At 42.0% G+C, this 21,581-nt stretch overlaps 1 protein-coding gene and 1 pseudogene across 1 annotated transcript in view; one reads left to right on the forward strand and one right to left on the reverse strand.

The window, feature by feature from the left end:
- Positions 1 to 21,581, forward strand: part of HYDIN (HYDIN axonemal central pair apparatus protein) — a 397,956-nt gene that overhangs the window by 352,487 nt on the left and 23,888 nt on the right. The window contains exons 72-79 of the mRNA XM_032157850.2: positions 542 to 689; positions 5,155 to 5,362; positions 5,860 to 6,081; positions 11,624 to 11,793; positions 13,950 to 14,148; positions 16,003 to 16,161; positions 17,553 to 17,830; positions 18,651 to 18,870. Coding sequence (XP_032013741.1) covers positions 542 to 689; positions 5,155 to 5,362; positions 5,860 to 6,081; positions 11,624 to 11,793; positions 13,950 to 14,148; positions 16,003 to 16,161; positions 17,553 to 17,830; positions 18,651 to 18,870 — 1,604 coding nt within the window. The remainder of the gene's footprint in view (positions 1 to 541; positions 690 to 5,154; positions 5,363 to 5,859; positions 6,082 to 11,623; positions 11,794 to 13,949; positions 14,149 to 16,002; positions 16,162 to 17,552; positions 17,831 to 18,650; positions 18,871 to 21,581) is intronic.
- LOC116472097 (U6atac minor spliceosomal RNA) lies at positions 3,007 to 3,122 on the reverse strand (annotated as a pseudogene).

Raw genomic sequence — 21,581 nt, forward strand, 5'->3', positions numbered from 1 at the left:
GGGAGAGAATTGGATAAAATGATTCTAAAGTTTATGTGGGAAAATAAATGGTCTAATAGCCAAGAGGAAAGCAAAAGATGAAAGTGAGAGAAAATGTATTAGTCAGAGCCCTGGGCCGGAAACTCATGCCAATACCAAAGGTCTATTTTCAAAGAATTCGATGCAAGGATTATTTACAGATACATGGGCAGTTAAGGGGGTCATCCAAGGAGAGTGAGGCCCCCATTAACAAATTCAGGAAGGCATTACAATTCTTGGGTCTAAAGGAGCAAGGGAAGAAAACAGTGTCACCAGAATCCCAGGAGAGCTGTGGCCAGGGCAGAGGAGCCACTCAGCAGAAGCAGGCAACTGATGAAGAAAGACATGGGATCCCCGAAAGGAGGAAGGTGACTTGTAGAGGAAAAGGAAAGAAGAGAGGTAGACAAAGGCGGAAGAGGTTGGGGAATGTCTTCTAAACGTCTTGCCTGTGAAGCAGTGTCTGCGGAGAGACTCCAGCAGGCAGTCAGGAGGCCACCACTGAGGGCTGGCGTTTCCTCCTCAGGCAGAGAAGCCAGGGAGACTGTGCAGATCATCAACAAGGAGGAGCAGGGGTTTGGTTTTTCCTTCCAGGACAACTCCCGCTATTCTGAAGGTTTCAGCAACAGCCTGCTTGTATGTCCCATGGAAGGCTGGATCCCACCACTGTCCAGGTAAACAAAAATGAAGGTCTTATTTTGTTTTCATCCTCTTGACATGCCCAGGTCCCCAAGCCTGCCAGTGCTTACCAGTGCCCCATTTATATAATTGCTTTCAACTCTAAGATTAGAGCATAACAATTCCATCTCCATCCTACTTACTCCCTGATATCTGTTTTCCTGATGAATATGGAGCATTGAGAATTCTAAGCCTTTTATCTCCATATTTTCTCTTTGTGTTCTTTTCCTTGCTATATTCACTGTATATGTGAATCCACAGTGCAATGTTCAGGCTTGCCTGGCAAATCTCTTTTTCAGTTAAACTTTTAATTTTCAGGCCAGGCATGGTGGCTCATGCCTATAATCCCAGCACTTTGGGAGGCCGAGGCAGGCGAAACACTTGAGGTCAGGAGTTTGAGACCAGCCTGGCCAACATGGCAAAACCCCATCTCTATTAAAAATACAATAATTAAGGCCAAGGCAGGCAGATCATTTAAGGTCAGGAGTTCAGACCAGCCTGGCCAACATGGTGAAACCCCGTCTCTACTAAAAATACCAAAATTAGCCAGGCGTATTGGTGGGCGCCTGTAATCCCAGCTACTCGAGAGACTGAGGCAGAAGAATCACTTGAACCCGGGAGGCGTAGGTTGTAATGAGCTGAGATCGCACCACTACACTCTGGCCAGGGTGACAAGAGCAAAACTCCCTTTCAAAAAAAAATTAATAAATAAATACAATAATTAGCTGGGTGTGGTGGCATACACCTGTAATCCCAGCTACTTGGGAGGCTGAGGCATGAGAATCACTTGAACCCAGGAGGCGGAAGTTGCAATGAGCTGAGATTGCACCACTGCACTCCAGCTTGGGCAATGGAGCGAGACTCTGTCTCAAAAAATAATAATAAAATTTAAAAATTTGAAATAATTGTAAATGCACATGTAGTTGTAAGAAATAATAGACTGCTGGGTGCGGTGGTTTACACCCATAATCCTAGCACTTTGGGAGGCCAAGGCGGGTGGATCACCTGAGGTCAGGAGTTCGAGACCAGCCTGGCCAACATGGTGAAACCCCATCTCTACTAAAACTACAAATATTAGCTGGGCGTGGTGGCACATTCCTGTAATCCCAGCTACTTGGGAAGCTGAAGCAGGAGAATCGCTTGAACCCGGGAGGCAGAGGTTGCAGTGAGCCAAGATTACCTCACTGCACACCAGAGCAAGACTTTGTCTCAAAAAAAAAAAAAAAAGAAAGAAAGAAGAAATAATACAAAGATATTTCTGTACTGTTTGCCAAATTTCTCCCAAGGTTGACATCTTGCAAAGCTTCAGTAAAATGTCACAACCTGGTATTGACATTGACAGAGTCAAGACATAGAGCAGATCCCTCGCCGCAGGATTCCTCGTGTGACCCTTTTGTTGCCACACCCTTTTCCCTTCCCCCAAGCAATACCTCCTCACCCTCTGGAATCCAATACCTTCCTCTGTGTCTATCATTTTGTCATTTCAGGAATGTTGTATTCACAGACACATACATTCTTTTTGTGCTTGGCTTTTTTCACTCATAATTCTCTGGACATACATCGAGTTAGTTTTGAGAGTTTCTTCCTTCTTATGACTGGCTACCATTCCATAGTAGGGATGCACCACAGTTAGTTGAACTATTCACCCACTGGAGGACATCTGGATTGTTCCCAGTTTGGGCTGTTATGAATAAAGCTGCTATAAACTTTCATGTACAGATTTTTGTGTGTCTTCATGTCACTGGGGAAAATGAGCAAGAGTGCAATTAATGGACATATGATAATGGCATGTTTCCAGAAAAAAAAAAAAAAGAAAAGAAAAAACTGCTAAAATGCTTTCCAGACTGGCTGAACCATTTTACATTCCACCGGTTATCTCTGAATGTTCCAGAATCTCCACAACATCACCAAAATTTGGTGGTGTCACAATTTTTTTACTATTATTTTTAGACAGAGTCTCACTCTGTTACCCAGGCTGGAGTGCAGTGGTGTGATCTTGGCTCACTGCAACCCCCACCTCACAGGTTCAAGCAATTCTCTTGCCACAGCCTCCCGAGTAGCTAGGGCTACAGGCATGCACCACCATGCCCGGCTAATTTTTTTTTTTGTTTTTTTAGTAGAGACAGGGTTTCGCCATGTTGGCCAGACTGGTCTCAAGCTCGTGACCTCAAGTGATACACCCGCCTTGGCTTCCCAAAGTGCTGGGATTACAGGAATGAGCCACCGCAACCAGCAACAATTTTTTATTTTAGCTTTCTTGATAGATGTGTAGTGATATCGCATTGTAGTTTTAATTAGCATTTTCGTAATGACTAATAATGTTGGACATCTTTACATGTACTTATTTTCCATATGTGTGTTGTCAGGCCTGAGGGCCTCTTCCATCATTGTCAAGGGAAGTGCTAACTTTCTCTCCTTTCATACAACACATATGTGCTTATTTTCCTTCTATAGAACCTCCTCAGTGAAATGTCTCTTCATATCTCTTGCCAGTTTCCTGCTCAGCCTGTTTGTTTTTTATTGTTGATTTTTGAGAGTTCTTTACATGTTTAGGTAGTGCTCCTTTGGTGGATACATGGTCTGCAAATATTTTCTCCCAGTCTGTAGCTTGTCTTTTCCTCTTCTTAACAAGGTCATTCACAGAGCAAAACCTTTTATTCTTGATGAAGTCCAAATTATCTATTTGTCCTTTTATGGGCTGTCCTTTTAGTGTCTGTTCTGTATCTCTGAATAGCCCTAGATTCAGAAAATGTCCTTCCATTATTTTTTCCATAAGTTGTATAGCTTTACTTTTCAGTCTGTAACCCCTTTTTTATTAACTGATAAGGTATGAGACTTAGGTCAAAGTTTTGTGGGTTTTTTTCAACTTTTATTTTAGTTTCAAGGGATATGCATGCAGGTTTGCTACTGGATTTACTGTATAGGTTTGGGGTACACATGGTCCCATCACCCAGGTACTGAGCTTAGTACCCAATTGTTAGTTTTTCAACTCTTGCCTCCCTTCCTCCCCTCCCCCTAGTAATCCCCAGCTTCTATTGTTGCCATCTTTACGTCCATGTGTACCTGATGTTTAGCTCCAACTTATAAATAAGAACATGAGGTATTTCATTTTCTGTTCCTGCATTAATTTGCTTAGGATAATTGACTCCAGCTGCATCCATGTTGCAGCAAAGAATTACCTCATTCTCTTTGTGGCTGTGTAGTATTCTACGGTATATACGTACCATACTTTCTTTATCCAGTATACAGTTGATGGGCACCTAGATTGATTCCATGTCTTTGCTATTGTGAATAGTGCTGCAATGAACATGAGAGTGCATGTTGTCTTTTTGGTAGAATGACTTTGGGTTTTTTGGTCTTGTTTTGTTTTGTTTTTTTATAAGATTGCTTTGTTTTTTGTAATGAGATTGCTGTGTTGAATGATAGTTCTGTTTTAAGTTCTTAGAGAAATCTCCAAACTGCTTTCCACAGTGGCAGAACGAGTTTACATTCCCACCAATAGTGTATAAGTGTTCCCTTTTCTCTGCAGGCTTGCCAGGATCTGTTGTTTTTTACTTCTTAATCATAGCCATTGTGACTTGTATGAGATGTTATCTCATTGTGGTTTTGACTTGCATTTCTCTGATGATTAGTAATGTGAAACATTTCTTTATATGTTTGTTGGCCACTTTTCTGTTTCCTTTTGAGAAGTGTCTATTCATGTCTTTTGCCCATTTTTTAATGGGGTTACTTGTTTTTTGCTTGTTCAATTGTTTAAGTTCTTTAGAGATTCTGGATATTAGACCTGTGTCAGATGCATAGTTTCTGAATAATTCCTCCCATTCTGTAGGTTGCATTTTTTCTCTGTTTATACTGTCTTTTGCTATGCAGAAGCTTTTTTCCCTTCTCTTTTTTTTTTTTTTTTTTTTTGCAGGATTAATTGGGTCCCACTTGTCAATTTTTGTTTTTATTGCAAGTGCTTTTGAAGACTCAGTCATAAATTCTTTCCCAAGGCTGATGTCTACAATGGTGTTTCCTAGGTTTTCTTCCAGTTTTCTTATAGTTTGAGGTCTTACATTTAAATCTTTGATCCATCTTGAGTTAATATTTGTATGTGGTGAAAAGTAAGGGTCGTATTTTATTCTTCTGCTTATGGCTAGCCAGCTATCCCAGCATCATTTATTGAATAGGGAATCCTTTCCTCATTGCTTATTTTTGCTGACTTTTTCAAAGATCAGATGATTGTAGGTATGTGGCTTTATTTCTGGGATCTCTATCTTTTTCCTTTAGTCTGTGTGTCTGTTTTTATGCCAGTACCACACTGTTTTGGTTACTATAGCCACAAATCTTAAAATCGCATCATAATTTGGAGTTATGCTTCCTTTTCCTCATAATGAATCTGCTAATTCAGTAGGCTCATATTTTTTAAGGTTTTGACAAGTTGGCTTAGTCAAGTAATCTGGTGTTTTGTTCCCCAACCAGGTTCCCAATCGATATTTTCTTCACACCAAAGCAGGAAGGAGATGTGAACTTTAATTTGATCTGCAATGTGGAAAAGAAAATCCACCCTGTGACATTAAATGTCAAGGCCGAGGGCTACACTGTGAGTGCAGAGATCAAGTGCAAGGACAGGACAGGCTCCATCACTCTGTTGACTCCCAACCAGACTAACATCGTCAACTTCTATGAGGTAAAGGTGTAAAAAGACCTTGCTATCTATCTCAGCTTCCATTCTGACTGGGGAAAGTAGTAAAAATGAATATGAGCTGAATCTTTCGCTTCAAATGCCGGAGAGACCAGGAAAACAGAAACACTCCAAGAGCAGCTCTATCCCCAGAATGTACGTAGATATGATGTGAATGCTTTTCTTATTTTATTTTCAGGGGGGGTGGAGAGATGGTAGGGAGAAGAAAGGGTGCTTGTGTTAAACATACAGGAAGGATATTTGACTACCAACAAAGGTCTAAGAACTAAATTGCCACTTTGCTCTATGAGATATTGAAAGAACCCCAACACTTAGTAGCTCTTGCTGGAGTATCTGACTCCGTTAAGCTAAAGATAGTCAAATCACCAAATCATCTGCCATCTTTATTTCCCAAAGGATATTTTTCACCAACATGTTACAAATGCTGACCCCAGACAAGGGAACTATGGTTTGCATTCACTGCTCTGCTCTCTGTCTCCTAGGTGGAGTTAAATGAATGTGTCCAGTGTGAATTCAACTTTATCAACACTGGAAAGTTCACCTTCAGCTTCCAGGCACAGCTGTGTGGCTCCAAAGCCTTGCTGCAGTACTTGGAATTTTCACCCATCGACAGCACTGTGGATGTAGGGCAGAGTGTACATGCCACCCTGTCTTTTCAACCATTAAAGAAGTGTGTCTTGACAGACCTGGAACTCAGAATCAAGGTGAGTCCATTTAACATTGTCCAAACTCCAAAAGTACTCTCAGCATGCTGCCTTGGCAGGTTAATTCTCCTGTGTGTTCTTTGTCTTCTCCACGTGTCCAGAAGCCCCTAGAGGGTAGCTGTGTTGGACACAGCCTCACAAGGTCTAGTACAAAGGCTTCAACAATGGTTAGGTGCCTGGGGAGTAAGTGTGGATTGAAAAGCAGTTATATTGCAATACATTCACCCATTAAAATAAATAAAAGTGATAGATGGGGCGGGGAAAGAATATGTATACAATGTTTTCTAAGATGAATTATTGAATGAAAAAAAAAAAAGAATGGTGATGTCAGCAGGAATGGCAGAGGAGGACATCCAAAACGCTGCTCTTCAATAACAATGAGACCACTGGAAAAAATTTTCGAAATCAACTTTTTCAGAACTCTGAAAATTAATGATAGGCTTGCAACAATTCTAGGAGTATTTATTCAAGAAAAGTGGCTGAATACCCATAAGGACAGTGAGCTTTGTGGATTTTGATTTGCCCTATTCTCTCCCTCCTCCCTCATCCCAGCCTTGAAAACCAACAATTCAGCAATCAAAGTGAAAGTCAGCAATCAATCAGACCCTGGAGAAGGTAGAACAGACTAGAACTCCCCAAAAGCCCCCATTCTAAAAGAATTGTCACTATTTGACCTGTCTAGAAGTTCAATGGAAACACCCCTCACTGGGATAGCTTTTATTTGACCTGACTCCAGGCTTGCTCAAAAACAATCACTTGTAATTGTTTAACACTGCAGCTGACTGAGGGAGCATTGACCTTAGGGGCAAACAAGAAGTTCATTTAAAAGTTTAAAAGGAGAGGCTGGGAAGAAGATACTCATGGGGGGCTCTGAAAAGCTTCAGCATATTCCCTGGAATCTAGACAGCCATGCATGTATAAGATGTGTGTACCTCCAGGCTCTGTTACTGCTCAGGAAAGATCTGAGAAGGCCCTAAGCTCTTACCTCTGACTAACCTTTGGGTCCTGGGAAAGATAAAGCAGAATTGGCAACTGCCTGCCTGAGTGTCAAAGGCATGTCCTGCCATACACACAGAGCCCCTCAGCAAAAGCTGGGAGACTTACTGGTTCCAGGCATTTAAGGAAATCTCTGTTCAATCATAAGCTGACCACTAAACTAACTGAGTAGAAACTTTATTGGCCATGCATAAATAAGAATATAGACTTTACTGAAAAAGTTACTAAACAAACTAAAAGTAACAACAGTAACCAACCCTGGGGGAGGGATGATCTGATTTTCAGAGTTGCCACATTTATTAGTTTAAATCTCCAGTTTCCAACTAAAAAAATATGAGCCATGAAAAGAAACAAGAAAATATAACTCATATACAGGGAAAAAAGCAATCAATAGAAATTGTCTCTGAGAGAGCCCAGATGTTGGACTTAATAGACAAATACTTGAAATCACCTATTTAAAATATGTTCAAAGAACTATAGGACACCATGTCTATATAACTAAAGCAAAGTATGAGAACAATGTCTCACCAAATAGAGAATATCAATAAAGATATAGAAATTATAAAAATATACATTTTGGAGTTGAAAAACATAAGCTGAAATGAAAAAATTCACAATGAGCTCAATAGCAGATTTGTTATGGTAAAAGAAAATCAGCTGTGGCCGATGGGATAAAATTGTTGAAAAGAAAAAGAAAAAATCAGCAAACTTGAAGATGGAGCAATTAAGATTATCCAATATGAAGAACAAAAAGAAAAAAGAAGAAGAAAAATGAACAGAAGTTCAGATTCCCATAAGAGATTATCAAGCATAGCAAAATACATGTAATGGGAATCTCAGAAGGAGAGAAGAGAGAAAATAAGAGAAAGAATATTTCAAGAAATACACCTTAAACTTCCCAAATTTAATGAAAACAATTAAATATCCAGAAAGCTCAATGAATTCTGAGTAGGATAAACTCAAAAAAATCCACACCTAGACACATCATTACCAAACTGTTGAAAGACAAAGACAGATCATCTGGAAGGCAGAAGGATTAACGGCTGGTTTGTCATTAGAAACTTTGGAGGCCTGAAGACAGTGTGATGACATATTCAATGTGCTGAAATGAGAACTCATGGACACAGGAAGGGGAACATCACATTCCGGGTACTGTTGTGGGGTGGGGGGTGGGGGGGGCGGGGACAGCATTAGGAGATATACCTAATGCTAAATGACGAGCTAATGGGTGCAGGAAATCAACATGGCACATGGATACATAGTAACAAACCTGCACATTGTGCACATGTACCCTAAAACCTAAAGTATAATTAAAAAAAAAAAAAAGAAAAAATATTATCAGCAAGGAATTTTATATCTAGTAAAACTATTTCTAAATAGTTCCCATTATTCTCCTGATTTTGGGGAACTATTTAAAAATGAAGGATAAACCAGGACACTCTCAGATAAATAAAATCTGAAAGAATTCATCACTAACAGACTGGCCTACAAGAAATAATAAAGGGAATCCTTCAGACTGAAATGAAAGGACACTAAAGGATAACTCAAATCCACATGAAGAAATATAGAGCACCAGTAAAGGTAACTGCATAGATTATATAAAATCAGTATGATTTTTTTATTTGTAACTTTTTCTATCTGATTTAAAAGACAACTGCATACAGCAATAACTATAAATCTGTATTAGTGGGCCTTATATAAAGATGCAATTTGTGTGGTAATAGCACAAAGAAAGAGGAAGTAACAGAGCTATATAAGAGCAAAGTTTTGCCTATTATTGAAATTAAGTTGTTATTAACTCAAACTAGATTGTTTTAAATGTAGATGTTAATTGTAATCTTCCTTGCAACCACTAATACAACAGCTCAAAAGAATATAGTAAAACAAATGACAAGGGAACTTAAATGGTACACGAGAAAATATTTAACGCAGAAGAAGGCCGTAATGGAGGAATAGAAGAATAAAAAAGACATAATTGACTAGTAATATTTTTAAAAAGACATAAGATATATAGAAAGCAAATAGAAAAAAGACATAAATTTTACCTTATCAGTAATTACATTAAATTTAAATGAGTTAAACCCTTCAATAGAAAGATAAAAATTAGCAGAACAATGGGAAAAGTCATGATCCAACTATGTGCTATCTACAAGGGACTCACTTTGGATGCAAAGACACAAATAGATTTAAAGTAAAAGGATAGAAAAAGATATAGCATTTAAATAGTAACCAACAAGAGCTAGGGTACCTATGCTAATGTCAAACAAAATAGACTTACAGACAAAAACTATTCCTAGAGATAGATAAAGACATTTTTCAATGATCGAAAATTATTCCTAGAGATAAAGATATTTTATAATGATAAAAGAATCACTCCATCAAGAAGACATAGCAATTATAAACATGCATGTAATGACAGAGTCCCAAAATATATGAAACATAACTGACAGAATTGAAGGAAGAAATAAACAATTCAACAATCATAGTTGGAGATTTCAGTACCTAGTTTTAAATAATGGATATAACTAGACAGAAGGACAGCAAGGAAATAAGAAGACTTGAATAGCACTATGAAAGCTCTAGGCCTAACAGACATATACAGAACATCTCATCTAACAACAGGAGAATAGACATTCTTTTCAAGTGAACATGGAACATTGTCCAGGATTGACCAGATATTAGGCCATAAACCATACCTCAATAAATTAAAAGGATTGAAATCATGCAAAGTATGTTCTTCAACCACAGTGGAAAGAAATTTGGGATGCCCAGCCTAACACATCATCTTTATCAAATCCTCAGGAAGAAGGTGATTGATAGAAAGATGGGGGTAAAACCACTGGAACCTGTCTTCATCTGTTTTGTGCTTCTATAACAGAATACCTGAGACTGGGTAATTTATAATGAATAGAAATGTTTAGGCTCACGGTTCTGGACCCTGGGAAGTTCAATATCAAGTTGCCAGCATCTGGTGAGGGCCTTATGGCTGCATCATAACATGGCAGATGGCATCACATGATGAAAGGGCAATGGTTAGGGGAAGAAAGGTCGGGGTGGGGCAGGAGGAAGAGAGAGACAGAGAGAGAGAGCAAGAGGGAGTGAGCTTATTCCTGCCATAGCAAACCCACTCCTACGGTGATGGCATTAGTCCATTCATGAGGGCGAGCCCTCATGACCAATCACTTCTTAAAGATCCCACTTCCCAATACCATCACAATGGCAATTAAATTTCAGCATGAGTTTTGGAGGAGACAAACATTCAAGCCATGAAAAAATCCAAGGTGCATCACTGGTCATTGAGAGTTCAGGAAGCTCCACTGTTTTCTTGGCCTGGAACTCAGCAGCCATCTTCTCTGAGAAAAGCCCGGTTTGTGGCTTCAGAAGGGACCTATTCCTTTTGAGAACTTTTTCAGAACTTACATTTCTTAGAGCAAACAGAAACGTAACATGTTACAGGATCTTTCTACTCTGGTTGGCAGAAGAGTTGAAGGTGATAAATTTACATCCTTTTCATTGAATCAGCCACAAAATGTAAACACTTTAAAAGCCTTGGACATTTACCTATGTAACAAACCTGCATATCCTGCACATGTACCCCTGAACTTAAAAGTTGAAGGAAAAGAAAAATAAAATAAAATAAAAGCTTTGAATAAGAAAATGTTTTTAAATGTATAAAGTTGTTTATGATAGCTTGTACCAATGACTGCTGACTTATTCTAATAATGTTTAAAATGAATGCTTATTCTACTGTTTATTCTAATAATGTTTATTCTAGTGATGCTTAGAATGAATAATAGATAATTTATTTGAAATCAATTATCAATTTGTGAAAATTCACATTATGAGGAGTTTGTGAAGAGCAAATTAACTTCATGTACCAATGAGTCACATATTACCTTGTGATTGAAAGTCCAGATGATGACCTGTGCTCTTTCCATCTTTCCACTCTTTCATCCTTGGCATATTAGCCTTGTTCTCCTTCTTGTCATCTCCTGGTCACAAGATGACCATTCTACCTGGCGTCCTATGTCTGCATTCCAGAGTGAAAAGAAAGGGGAAGAGTATGAAGGCAAAGAACTTCCCCAGCAAGGCTTTGCCTCTTTATTCAAGATAGAACACCCTCTTGTCCTCTTCTGTTTACATCTCAATGACTGGAACTATGTCTGATGGCCATCATGAGCTTCAAAAGAAGGTGCAAAATGAAGCATTTGCACCTAGGCACATTGGCATCCAATCAGACCTGCTAGGAAAGAAGCCATGGGGAGTGGATATTGGGTAGTAACTAGCAGTGCCTGGTATACCCCTGAGCCTTCAAGCTGAATCATTGCTGCAAGAGCAAAGTGGGAGGCAATGTAGGGCCTGATTACAGAGGAACTTTTCTTCAATACACAAACTTCTAACCTACTGAATCAGAATCTCTGGAAATGGCACCCTGAGATCTGTATTTGTTAAAGCACCAACTGCTTTCCTGCTTCACCTGAGGACTTAAGAGCCTTCTCCTCCAACTTCTCCTAATCATGGTCCCCCTGCCGTTTCCTCCGCACAGATCAGCCATGGTCCAACATTTACGTGCAGCATCTCAGGCTGTGCTGTGAGCCCGGCTATCCATTTCTCCTTCACCAGCTACAACTTTGGGACCTGCTTTATCTATCAAGCTGGGATGCCCCCATACAAACAAACCCTGGTAATTACCAACAAGGAAGAAACACCTATGAGGTAAGCAGGCTTCCCAGAGCCTCCAGATGATTCTGCAGCTGCTTGTGGGTCCTACAGACTTCACACAGGTGAAGCCCTGCCAAGACAAAAAAAAAAAATGATTATGGGAAAGAGTCAAACAAAAGTGGGTATGAATCCTGGGTCCCTGTCCCCATAACTAACACTAATACTTGGATAGCCATGAGCTACCCTGCTGAAAATCTTCTTTGTGAAGTATGTAGAGCAATGCCAAATGACCTAATGAGAGGTTTTATGACTTCCATTTATCTTCTCATGCAATAGACTTGGAAACTGAGGTTTGAAGAGTTAAAAGGTAAATTTCTCAGGCCAGTGGCCTTGCAATAAATAGCAGACCTGTACTGAGCCTAAGCTTTCTGATTCAAATCCAGCCTCTCGGCACCATCCCTGTGTGGGATGTTCTAGTCCAAGGTTCTGAGCCCCATTCAAGACCTAATGAGATAGAATCTCCAAGGGCTGGCCCAAAGACCTGTGTTTACTCAAAGTTATCTATCAGTACGTTAGAGAACTTTCCATCATGATGAAAATGTTGTATTTTTGCATTGTCCAGTATGGTGGCCTATAGCTGAATGTGGCTTCAGAGCACTTAAAATGTGGCTAGCGAAACTAAAGAACTGATTTTTTATTTTAATTAATGTTAATTTTAATTTTAATAACCACATGTGTCTAGTGGCCACCATATTGGCTAGCACAGATCTAAGTTCAAATTTCAACTCTTCCCTACTTGTGTGACCTTGGGCAAATTTTTAAAACTCTCTATGCCTCTGTCTCCTTGCCTGAAATGGTAGTCATAATAATACCGTCTATATAAGACTATTAGGATAATTAAATTAGTTCACCTAGGAACAGTGCTTAGAACACTGCCTGGAACATAAGAAATGCCCAGTTATTGTTAGCTGCTGCTGCTGCTGTTATGATTATTATTAGTACCCTGAATATTAAATTGTGTGTCATGTAATTTTAAATACTAATTTTAAATCTTATCTATCTATACTTCTTGCATGATTTAATGTAATCTCAGTCTTACTTTGCTTAAGGCATTGAGCTCTATATGTTGGCCTAGCTAGACTCCTTCTCTACGGACTGTAAGGCAGACAAGGAGAGGCTGTAATGAAGAGGCCTAGGTGCCTTCCTACCCACATGTGGAGTAGGGTGGACAAGATCTTTTAAGATCCCTTCTGTTGGACAATTAGTCATAATAATAATAGCTCACTTTATGGAATATTTCCTCTATGCCCTATTTAATGACTGTTTCAGTCACTTAATCTCATTTAATCCTCACAACAGCCCTAAGAAATAGTTATCATTACCCTCATTTTATAGATAAGAAAACGGAGACCCAAGTGGGCCACATAACTTTTCAGAGATCATTTGGGTAATTAGCGATAGAGCCTGGATCCAGACTCCTCTCTGCCTGACTCTAGAACATACACTCCTCCATACTGTGCTTTGTTACCTAATTACTTATGGAAGCACTTCCTTCTTATGAGAGGGTACAAAACCCTCATGTAGAAAACCATGAGATGCATTATCAAGAAATCGAGAATCAGGCTGGGCGCAGTGGCCTGTAATCTCAGCACTTTGGGAGGCCGAGGCGGGCGGATCACCTGAGGTCAGAAGTTCCAGACCAGCCTGGCCAACATGGTGAAACCCCGCATCTACTAAAAATAAAAAAATTAGTTGGGCACAGTGGCACGCACCTATAATCCCAGCTACTCAGGAGGCTGAGGCAAGAGAATCACTTGAACCTGGGCGGTGGAGGTTGCAGTGAGTTGAGATCATGCCACTGCACTCCAGCCTGGGTGACAGAGTGAGACTCTGTCTCCAAAAAGAAAAGAAAGAAAGAAATAGAAAATCAGTAGAGTGAAGAATATTGGGCAAAGGGTGATGAGCCTTGAGTTTGAAACCCAGTTCAGCCAAGATCTCAGGATGTGACTTGGAGCAACTTGGTTGTGCCTAAGAGAGCATGGGCTGGGTCATTGCTGAGCTCCCTTCCAGCTCTTAAATGACTTCTGTGATTCTAGGACAACAGGGCAGGAAACCCATCAGTGTCTAGCCCAAAGAGACAAGGAGACAGCATCTGCCCCTCTGGGTCAGATTTCTTGGAGCTTACGCCTCTTCCTCTTGATTTTCTGCAGCATAGATTGTCTGTACACCAACACCACTCACCTCGAGGTGAACTGCCGTGTTGATGTGGTAAAGCCAGGAAACACACTGGAGATTCCAATAACTTTTTATCCTCGAGAAAGTATCAACTATCAAGAACTCATTCCCTTTGAAATCAATGGGCTCTCACAACAAACAGTCGAAATCAAAGGGAAGGGTACTGAAATGAAGGTAACAGACAGTCGGGAGGCCTTCAGGCGTGGCACCCTCCTTTCTACCCTTCTCATCCTTCTTTGCCCCCCAGAACCCTTTCACCCTTCCAGCCCCTCTGTTTCTCTGCCCCAGGCTGCTCTATTGTAGGTCAGCCAGTCCCACTGAGATGATGTTCCTAATAACACAAAGAGGCAAATCGCCAGATCAGACTCACTGAATCATAGATCTTATTCAATACCAAACTTTACTGTATCAAAGGATACAGGTAATCACAGACACTAGAGAAATATTCTTTTTCTTGGAGAAATTTGAGAGTTTCAGACTCAGCTCCCCAAGTATATCCTTTTCCTCCTGCATCAGGGCATGTTTGTTTTCAGGTTTAATAGATAACTCTTTTTTTAACATTTTTAAGCAATGTACACAGACACGTGTTTCAGTGATGGAACATCTTTCCTTAACACCCCATTGATTAGCATTCTCCAGCCAGCCACAGATCCCTGGATGATATTTGGTTCAAGGCATTCCTTTTACCCAGGCACTCTGGATAGAAAGGGAATGGTCATATTCTGCTGCTCATTCGTTTCCTTCTCGTGTCTAGTAAACATGTAAGGTGCTTGTCTGGTGGGATTATCTGCATTTTAATAGAAGGTTTTGGAAGATTGAAATCCTTCCAAGACTTTCAAGAATGCATAGCATATTTTGGCCACCAGGGGAAGGGTGTATTCCTGGCAGCCTTCCCATCAAGCCATAGGAGCAACGGGACATTGCCAACTAATGTGTCTGGACCCAAGCTAGAGACAAGGTCTCTTCTGATGCCATTGATTCATTCATTTTCCTATTGGTCTATCACTTGTTCATTTAGCACCCATTGTATAATGGATACTTTGGGAAGATGCAGAAGTGACTTACACATGTTCTCAGACATCCAAGAGCTCATGACTAGTGGGACAGACTCTCTTGACTTTTTAGACAAAATGGAAACATGTGGGCTGGGTTTAAAGATAGTTGGGTGGAGGGGTGCTATTTAGTGACTGACCACAACAGTGACCAGTGGGTGCTGCTCATTGTGGGTCAGTGCCATTCTGGAGGGCAGTCTCAGCCTGGCCTTGGCCTGACCCAGGCACCATTTTAATCAATGTCTTACCTGAGGACTTGGAAGCATAACTACTTTTCTCTGCCTCTACTGCCACTATTCCAATCCAACCACCATCATCTCTCCATCGTGCTTTCTTTCTTGCCCTCTTCAAGCCCATTCTCCATAAAGAAGCCAGAGCTCTCTCACAAACACTCCATACTTCACTGACTTCCCATTGCTCCCAGAATGAAGCCCAGTCTCCCACTTCTCACTCAGCAATGGCCTACAAGGCCTTGCAAGACCTGGCCACCTCTCTAAAGTCATCTTCTCGGGTCCTAGCTCCCAGCCTCAGGCCTTGACTGGGCCACTCCCTCTGGCTCAGGGCCTGGCCACAGGTTGTCTCCCTGCCTTAGGTTGTTCCCCAATTCCACACTCACTCTGGCTCAAACTGACTAGCTCATACCTTTCTTTATCTCTTGATGTATACATGCCATATTCGGAAAGGCCCCCTGAGCCCCCTAGCCTAGTTTCAGCCCCCTGTAATATGCTCTCAAGGTGCCCTGAGATTTTCCTACATATATTTTAACCCAGTTGTAGTTGTATAATTATGTGATGAGTAGTTCAGTGGGCACTTGAGGCACTTAAATGCTTATTGAGTAGGCAAATGCCCACCCAATATGAAGAAGTTAGGGCACAGAAAGAGAAGGAACCACCCTTGCCTCACCAGAGTAGACATATAATGTTTATTTTTCTCTTTAACTAATGAACTCTTCTTCCTACTCTTTCTTGTCCCACAGATTTTAGTCCTAGATCCAGCCAACAGGATTGTGAAGTTGGGAGCTGTCCTACCAGGGCAGGTTGTGAAAAGAACAGTTTCCATCATGAACAACAGCCTGGCCCAGCTCACATTTAACCAGTCCATTCTGTTCACAATTCCAGAACTCCAGGAACCCAAGGTTGGTGCTCAGAGGGGCCCGTAGGAGCCCCTTCATGCTCCCTGATGATGAGGATGGCCATGCTGGCAACACTAGCAGCTCACATTTCTTGTGCATCTGTAATGTGCCAGACCATTCTAAGAGGCTTCACTGTGCTCCCTCTGTTCATTTTCATAAAAGCAGTGTAGTGCTTTACAGGGTGCACTAGTCCCATACTGTTTTTGTGAAAATGAACATTATTTTCATTTTGCATTTTCATTTCATTTTCCATGTCATTCATTGTCATTTGTTTATTTACATCTCCATTGTGTAGACAGTCCAGTTCTCTATGTTTGTTCATTTCAGGTGTTTCTCCTTAAGCCTTTGCGCATCCATGACTCTGTGCTTAAGATACATTCCTAGGCTGGGCGCAGTGGCTCATGCCTATAATCCCAACACTTTGGGAGGCTGAGGCAGGTGGATCACAAGGCCAGGAATTCAAGACTAGCCTGGCCAAGATGGTGAAACCCCGTCTCTACTAAAAATAAAAAAAAATTAGCCAGGCATGGTGGCGAGCACCTGTAATCCCAGCTATTCAGGAGGCTGAGGCAGAGAATTGCTTGAACCCAGGAGGCGGAGGTTGCAGTGAGTCAAGATCGCATCACGGCACTCCAGCCTGGGCAACGGATCGAGACTCCGTCTCAAAAAATATGTGTGTGTGTGTGTGTGTGTGTTTGTGTGTTTGGTTTTTTTTGAGTTGGAGTCTCACTCTGTTGCCCAGGCTGGAGTGCAGTGGTGTGATCTAAGGTCACTGCAATCTCCACCTCCTGGGTTCAAGTGATTCTCCTGCCTCAGCCTCCCGAGTAGCTGGGACTACAGGCATGAACCACGAAGCCCGGCTAATTTTTGTATTTTTAGTAGAGACGGGGTTTTGCCATGTTGGCCAGGCTGTTGTCGAACTCCTGACTTCAAGTGATCCACCTGCCTCGGCCTCCCAAAGTGCTGAGATTACAGGCGTGAGCCATGGCACCCAGCCAGAATCTGCATTTTAACAACCACACAGGGAAACTGAGACAGGGAACACTCCTTGAGAAATGCCAGAGCTCCGTTTCTTATTTCCCATTACTATTTCCTGTATCAGGGAGGAGGAAGAAAGAAGGAAGTGCACAAAATAAGTTAGGAAAGGGTCAGGAAAGGGAAATGATACTTATTAAATATCTATTATGTGCTACAAATTTTATAGAGATGATCTTAATCTTCAACATAGAGTAAGTCACGGAAAGTTGAAGTAATTTACCAAAGCATGCACAGCTGATGGGAGAGCAGGAGTGAGATCTGACCCCTGTTCCAATTGCAACAGCAAGACCTCCGGGGACCGAGGCCTTAGGGGCCTCCCACCCTCAGCTGCTGACTCTGGATGCTATTTCATTCAGGTCCTCACCCTGGTGCCCTTCCACAACATCACACTGAAGCCCAGAGAAGTCTGTAAACTGGAAGTCATCTTTGCCCCGAAGAAGCGTGTCCCTCCCTTCTCTGAGGAAGTGTTCATGGAATGCATGGGGCTCCTGCGCCCCCTCTTCCTCCTTAGCGGCTGCTGCCAGGCCCTGGAGATCTCACTGGACCAGGAACATATTCCCTTTGGACCTGTGGTGTATCAGACGCAAGCCACGCGTCACATCCTCATGTTGAACACAGGCGATGTGGGTGCAAGGTAAGGGAGTGGTGTCTCCCACCCTGAGGCTGCCGCAGAGGCTCCTGTCCCTGTATCTGCCCTGGACTTGTTCTGCAAGTGCAGTCACCTTTTACTTCTGTCCTCTCCCTTCTACATCCCCCTACTTCCCTCAAGATGTGACAGCAGTGGCCTCACTGGGGTGATTGCTGCTACTATGATTACTACAATTGAGATAACAGAAGATATTTAGTCCATGCCTGTTTCCTGCCTTGACATGGCACACATCATTTAATCCAACTACAGTTCTGTGAGACCAAGACTGCTACCAACCCATTTCACAGATAAGCGAGTGCCCAACCACAGAGGGAGGACCACACAGGGCCATGGGATACCAGTGCCACCCAGAACAGAGGCAACTCTCACGGGAAGGGATTGTCGCCATCCTCCAAGATCTGAACCAAGAAGCAGTGCAGGGAACTGTTAAGACCACAGTCCCAGAAGGGTTTCTGTCCTAGCCCAGCCACTTCCTAGCTGTGTGACCTTAAGTACACAACACATGTGTATGTGTGTTCATACATATGTTCCCTGGTGTGTCACTCATGGATAATAAGATGCAGCCACTTTCTGCCCTTGGCTCAGCTCTGCAAAGGAGCCAAGTCCACCTACCCAGGAAGTGACCTTGGCCCACATTCCCCAGTGCTTCTGCTCTGTCTGGCAGACCTTTCTCCTCCTAGGTGCCAGGATAGACTCAAGGGAGGTGAACCTCAGCCCAGGCAGAGTCTCTTGTTCTCAGTAGCATTGAGGACACCCTTACAACATCCATAAACTCGCTTTCTTGTCTTCTTTTGTCTTGGAAAAGGTTTAAATGGGACGTCAGAAAATTTGAGCCTCATTTCTCCATTAGCCCAGAAGAAGGCTATATTACCTCAGGCATGGAGGTTTCTTTCGAAGTGACCTACCATCCCACTGAGGTGGGAAAGGAGAGCCTTTGTAAAAACATTCTCTGCTTCATCCAGGGAGGCAGTCCTCTGAGCCTATCCCTGTCTGGAGTCTGCGTGGGACCACCTGCAGTAAAAGAGGTTAGTAGCTGCTGCCCGCGGTGGCCCAGTGGCAGGAGTGACCCCAGTAAGTGAACTCAGCCGGGCCTCCTTCAAACACGCAGGCCTCCCCCCTCCCTCCACGAGGCCTGTGACTACACCGTTTCCACTGCTGGAATATTCATTCTCCCCTCTTCATTTGGTTTATTCCTTTCCATTCTTCAGCTCTCATCTGAAACATTACATTCTCAAGGAAGCCTGCTTTGACATCTCTGGCTAGATCACATTCTAAGATCTATGAGTAAAGCATTAATACCTTTCTCCTTTTCTATGGTTTAAAAAAAAAACGGCCTTGGTATAATGCTCTGCTAGCCTTGTTCCTGGGAACCTAACTGAACTGTCAGCTGTGTTACCTAGCAACATTGCTTATGGTAGAAATGACACCCAGTCTCCCTGTCTGTAATTTTGTTAAAGAATGTTATGTGAATGGAATCATACAGTATGCTATGAACTTGTATTTATAAGTCTCAGCAGGAACATATGCTTTCATTTCTCTTGGATAAAGACCTAGTTGTGGAATGGCTGGGTCATGTGGTAGGCATATGTTTACCTTTGTAAGAAACTGCCAAACTGTTTTCCAAAGCAGTTGTGTCCTTTTACAATGCCACCAGCAATGTCTGACATCTCCACTTACTTCACATCCTTGTCAACAGTTGATAGTCAGCTTTTTTAAATTTCAGCCATTCTATTCAGTATGTAGAGGTATCTCATGGAGGCTTTATTTTCCTAATGACTAATGATGTTAAGCAACTTTTCAAGTACTTATTTGCCAGCCCTGTATTGTCTTAGTTGAAGTGTCTGTTCAAATCTTCTGTTTATTTTTAATTAGGTCATTGGTCTTATTATTAAAGTTTCGAGAGCTCTTTATATATTCCGAACATAAGTTTTGTGTTTAGGTCTTCAGTCTATTCCGAGTTAATTTCTGTATATAGTGTGAGATATGGAGCAAAAATTTTTTGTACATGGATATCCAATTGTTCCAGTACCACTTGTTGAAAATACTCTTTTCTCTACTGAATTGCCTTGGCACCTTTGTCATTGATTGTAAATGACAATCAATTGATCATATATATGTGGGTTCTGTTCTCATCTATTGATCTATTTAACCATCTTTATGTCAGTACCACACTGTTCACATTGTTAAATCCAATAGCCAGTTCTTTCTTGAACTATAGGGAGCATTTGACACCATAAACTGGTTCCTCCTCCTGCAAATGCTTCCTTCACTTGGCTCCAGCACACCACTCTCTCCTGGATTTCTTCCTATTTACCGGCTTCTCCTTTTCATCTTCTGTTTGTTTCCTGTTGTGTTTTGTTTTTTTTTTTTTTTCCTGAGACAGTCTCACTCTGTCACCCAGGCTGGAGTGCAGTGGCACGATCTCGGCTCACTGCAACTCTGCCTCCCAGATTCAAGCGATTCTCCTGCCTCAGCTCCTAAGTAGCTGGGATTACAGGCCCCCACCATCACACCTAGCTAATTTTTGTATTTTTAATAGAGACAGGGTTTTGCCATGTTGGCCAGGTTGGTCTCAAACTCCTGACCTCATGTGATCCACTCACCTTGGCCTCCCAAAGTGCTGGGATTTCAGGCATGAGCCACCAAGCCTGGCCTTCTGATTCTTCTTAACATTGGAGTTTGTCAGTCAAGAATTCGTCCTTAGATTCCTTCTTTCTTCTACATACAATCATTTCTTGTTGATTTCAGCCAGTTTCTTGGCCTTAAAAAAAACACTGTTAGGCTGGACACAGTAGCTTATGCCTGTAATCCCAGCACTTTGGGAGGCCGAAGCAGGAGGATTGCTTGAGCTCAGGAATTCAAGACCAGCCTGGGCAACATAGTGAGACCCCATCTCTACAAAACAACAACAGTAATAACAACAATGAAATTGCTATACTGACAACTCCCAAATCTTTATCTGCAGCCTGGACTCTTCTCTTGAACCCCAGATTTGTAAATTCTACTTCCTGCTTGACTTATAGCATCTCAAATTTAACATGTATGAAACCTGAGCTCCCGATCTCTCCCTGAAACCTGCCCCTCCCACAGTCAACCCCACATCAGTAAAGGGCATCTCCATTCTGCTCATTGCTCAGACTAAAAACTTGGGTGTCATTCTTGAGCCTTCTTCCACTTATACCCAAGATACCATATAGCAGTAAATGCTATTGGCTCTTCCAAGTACAACTGGAGTATACCCACTTTCCACCAGCCCCAGTGCTACCAGTGCCACCCAAGCCACTGTCATCCCCCACCTGGCCTATTGTAAGTGCCTTCTAGTTAATCCCTCTTCTTCTGTCACCTCTAAGCATCTAGAGCAGTTCTGTTAGAGCATAGATCAGATCAGGTCACTCTACTCAAAACACTCGTAAGTCCTCCTTTTACAATTAAAAAAAAAAGTGTCTACCATCACTCCAAGGCCCTGCGTGCTGTCCCTTGTCACTCTATCTCCCTCTCGCTCACTTCACATTCGCCACACTGGCCTCCCTGCCCTTTGTCAAAACCAGGAGCTTTGTAACTGGCATTTCCTCTGCCAGTTACACTCAAGCTCACTCAGGCTCTTCCCCAGGTCTCATCGTTCTTGGTCTTTAATCAAATACATATGCTCAGGCCCTTCCTGATCACACCGTGTAAAAACTCAAACCCACTCCCAATCTGGCACCCCCTCTGCTTCGTCTTTCCCCTTGGCACTTAT

The sequence above is a fragment of the Hylobates moloch genome, unplaced genomic scaffold (genome assembly GCF_009828535.3).
Source record: "Hylobates moloch isolate HMO894 unplaced genomic scaffold, HMol_V3 SCAFFOLD_6, whole genome shotgun sequence".
In the NCBI taxonomy this organism is placed as follows: Eukaryota; Metazoa; Chordata; class Mammalia; order Primates; family Hylobatidae; genus Hylobates; species Hylobates moloch.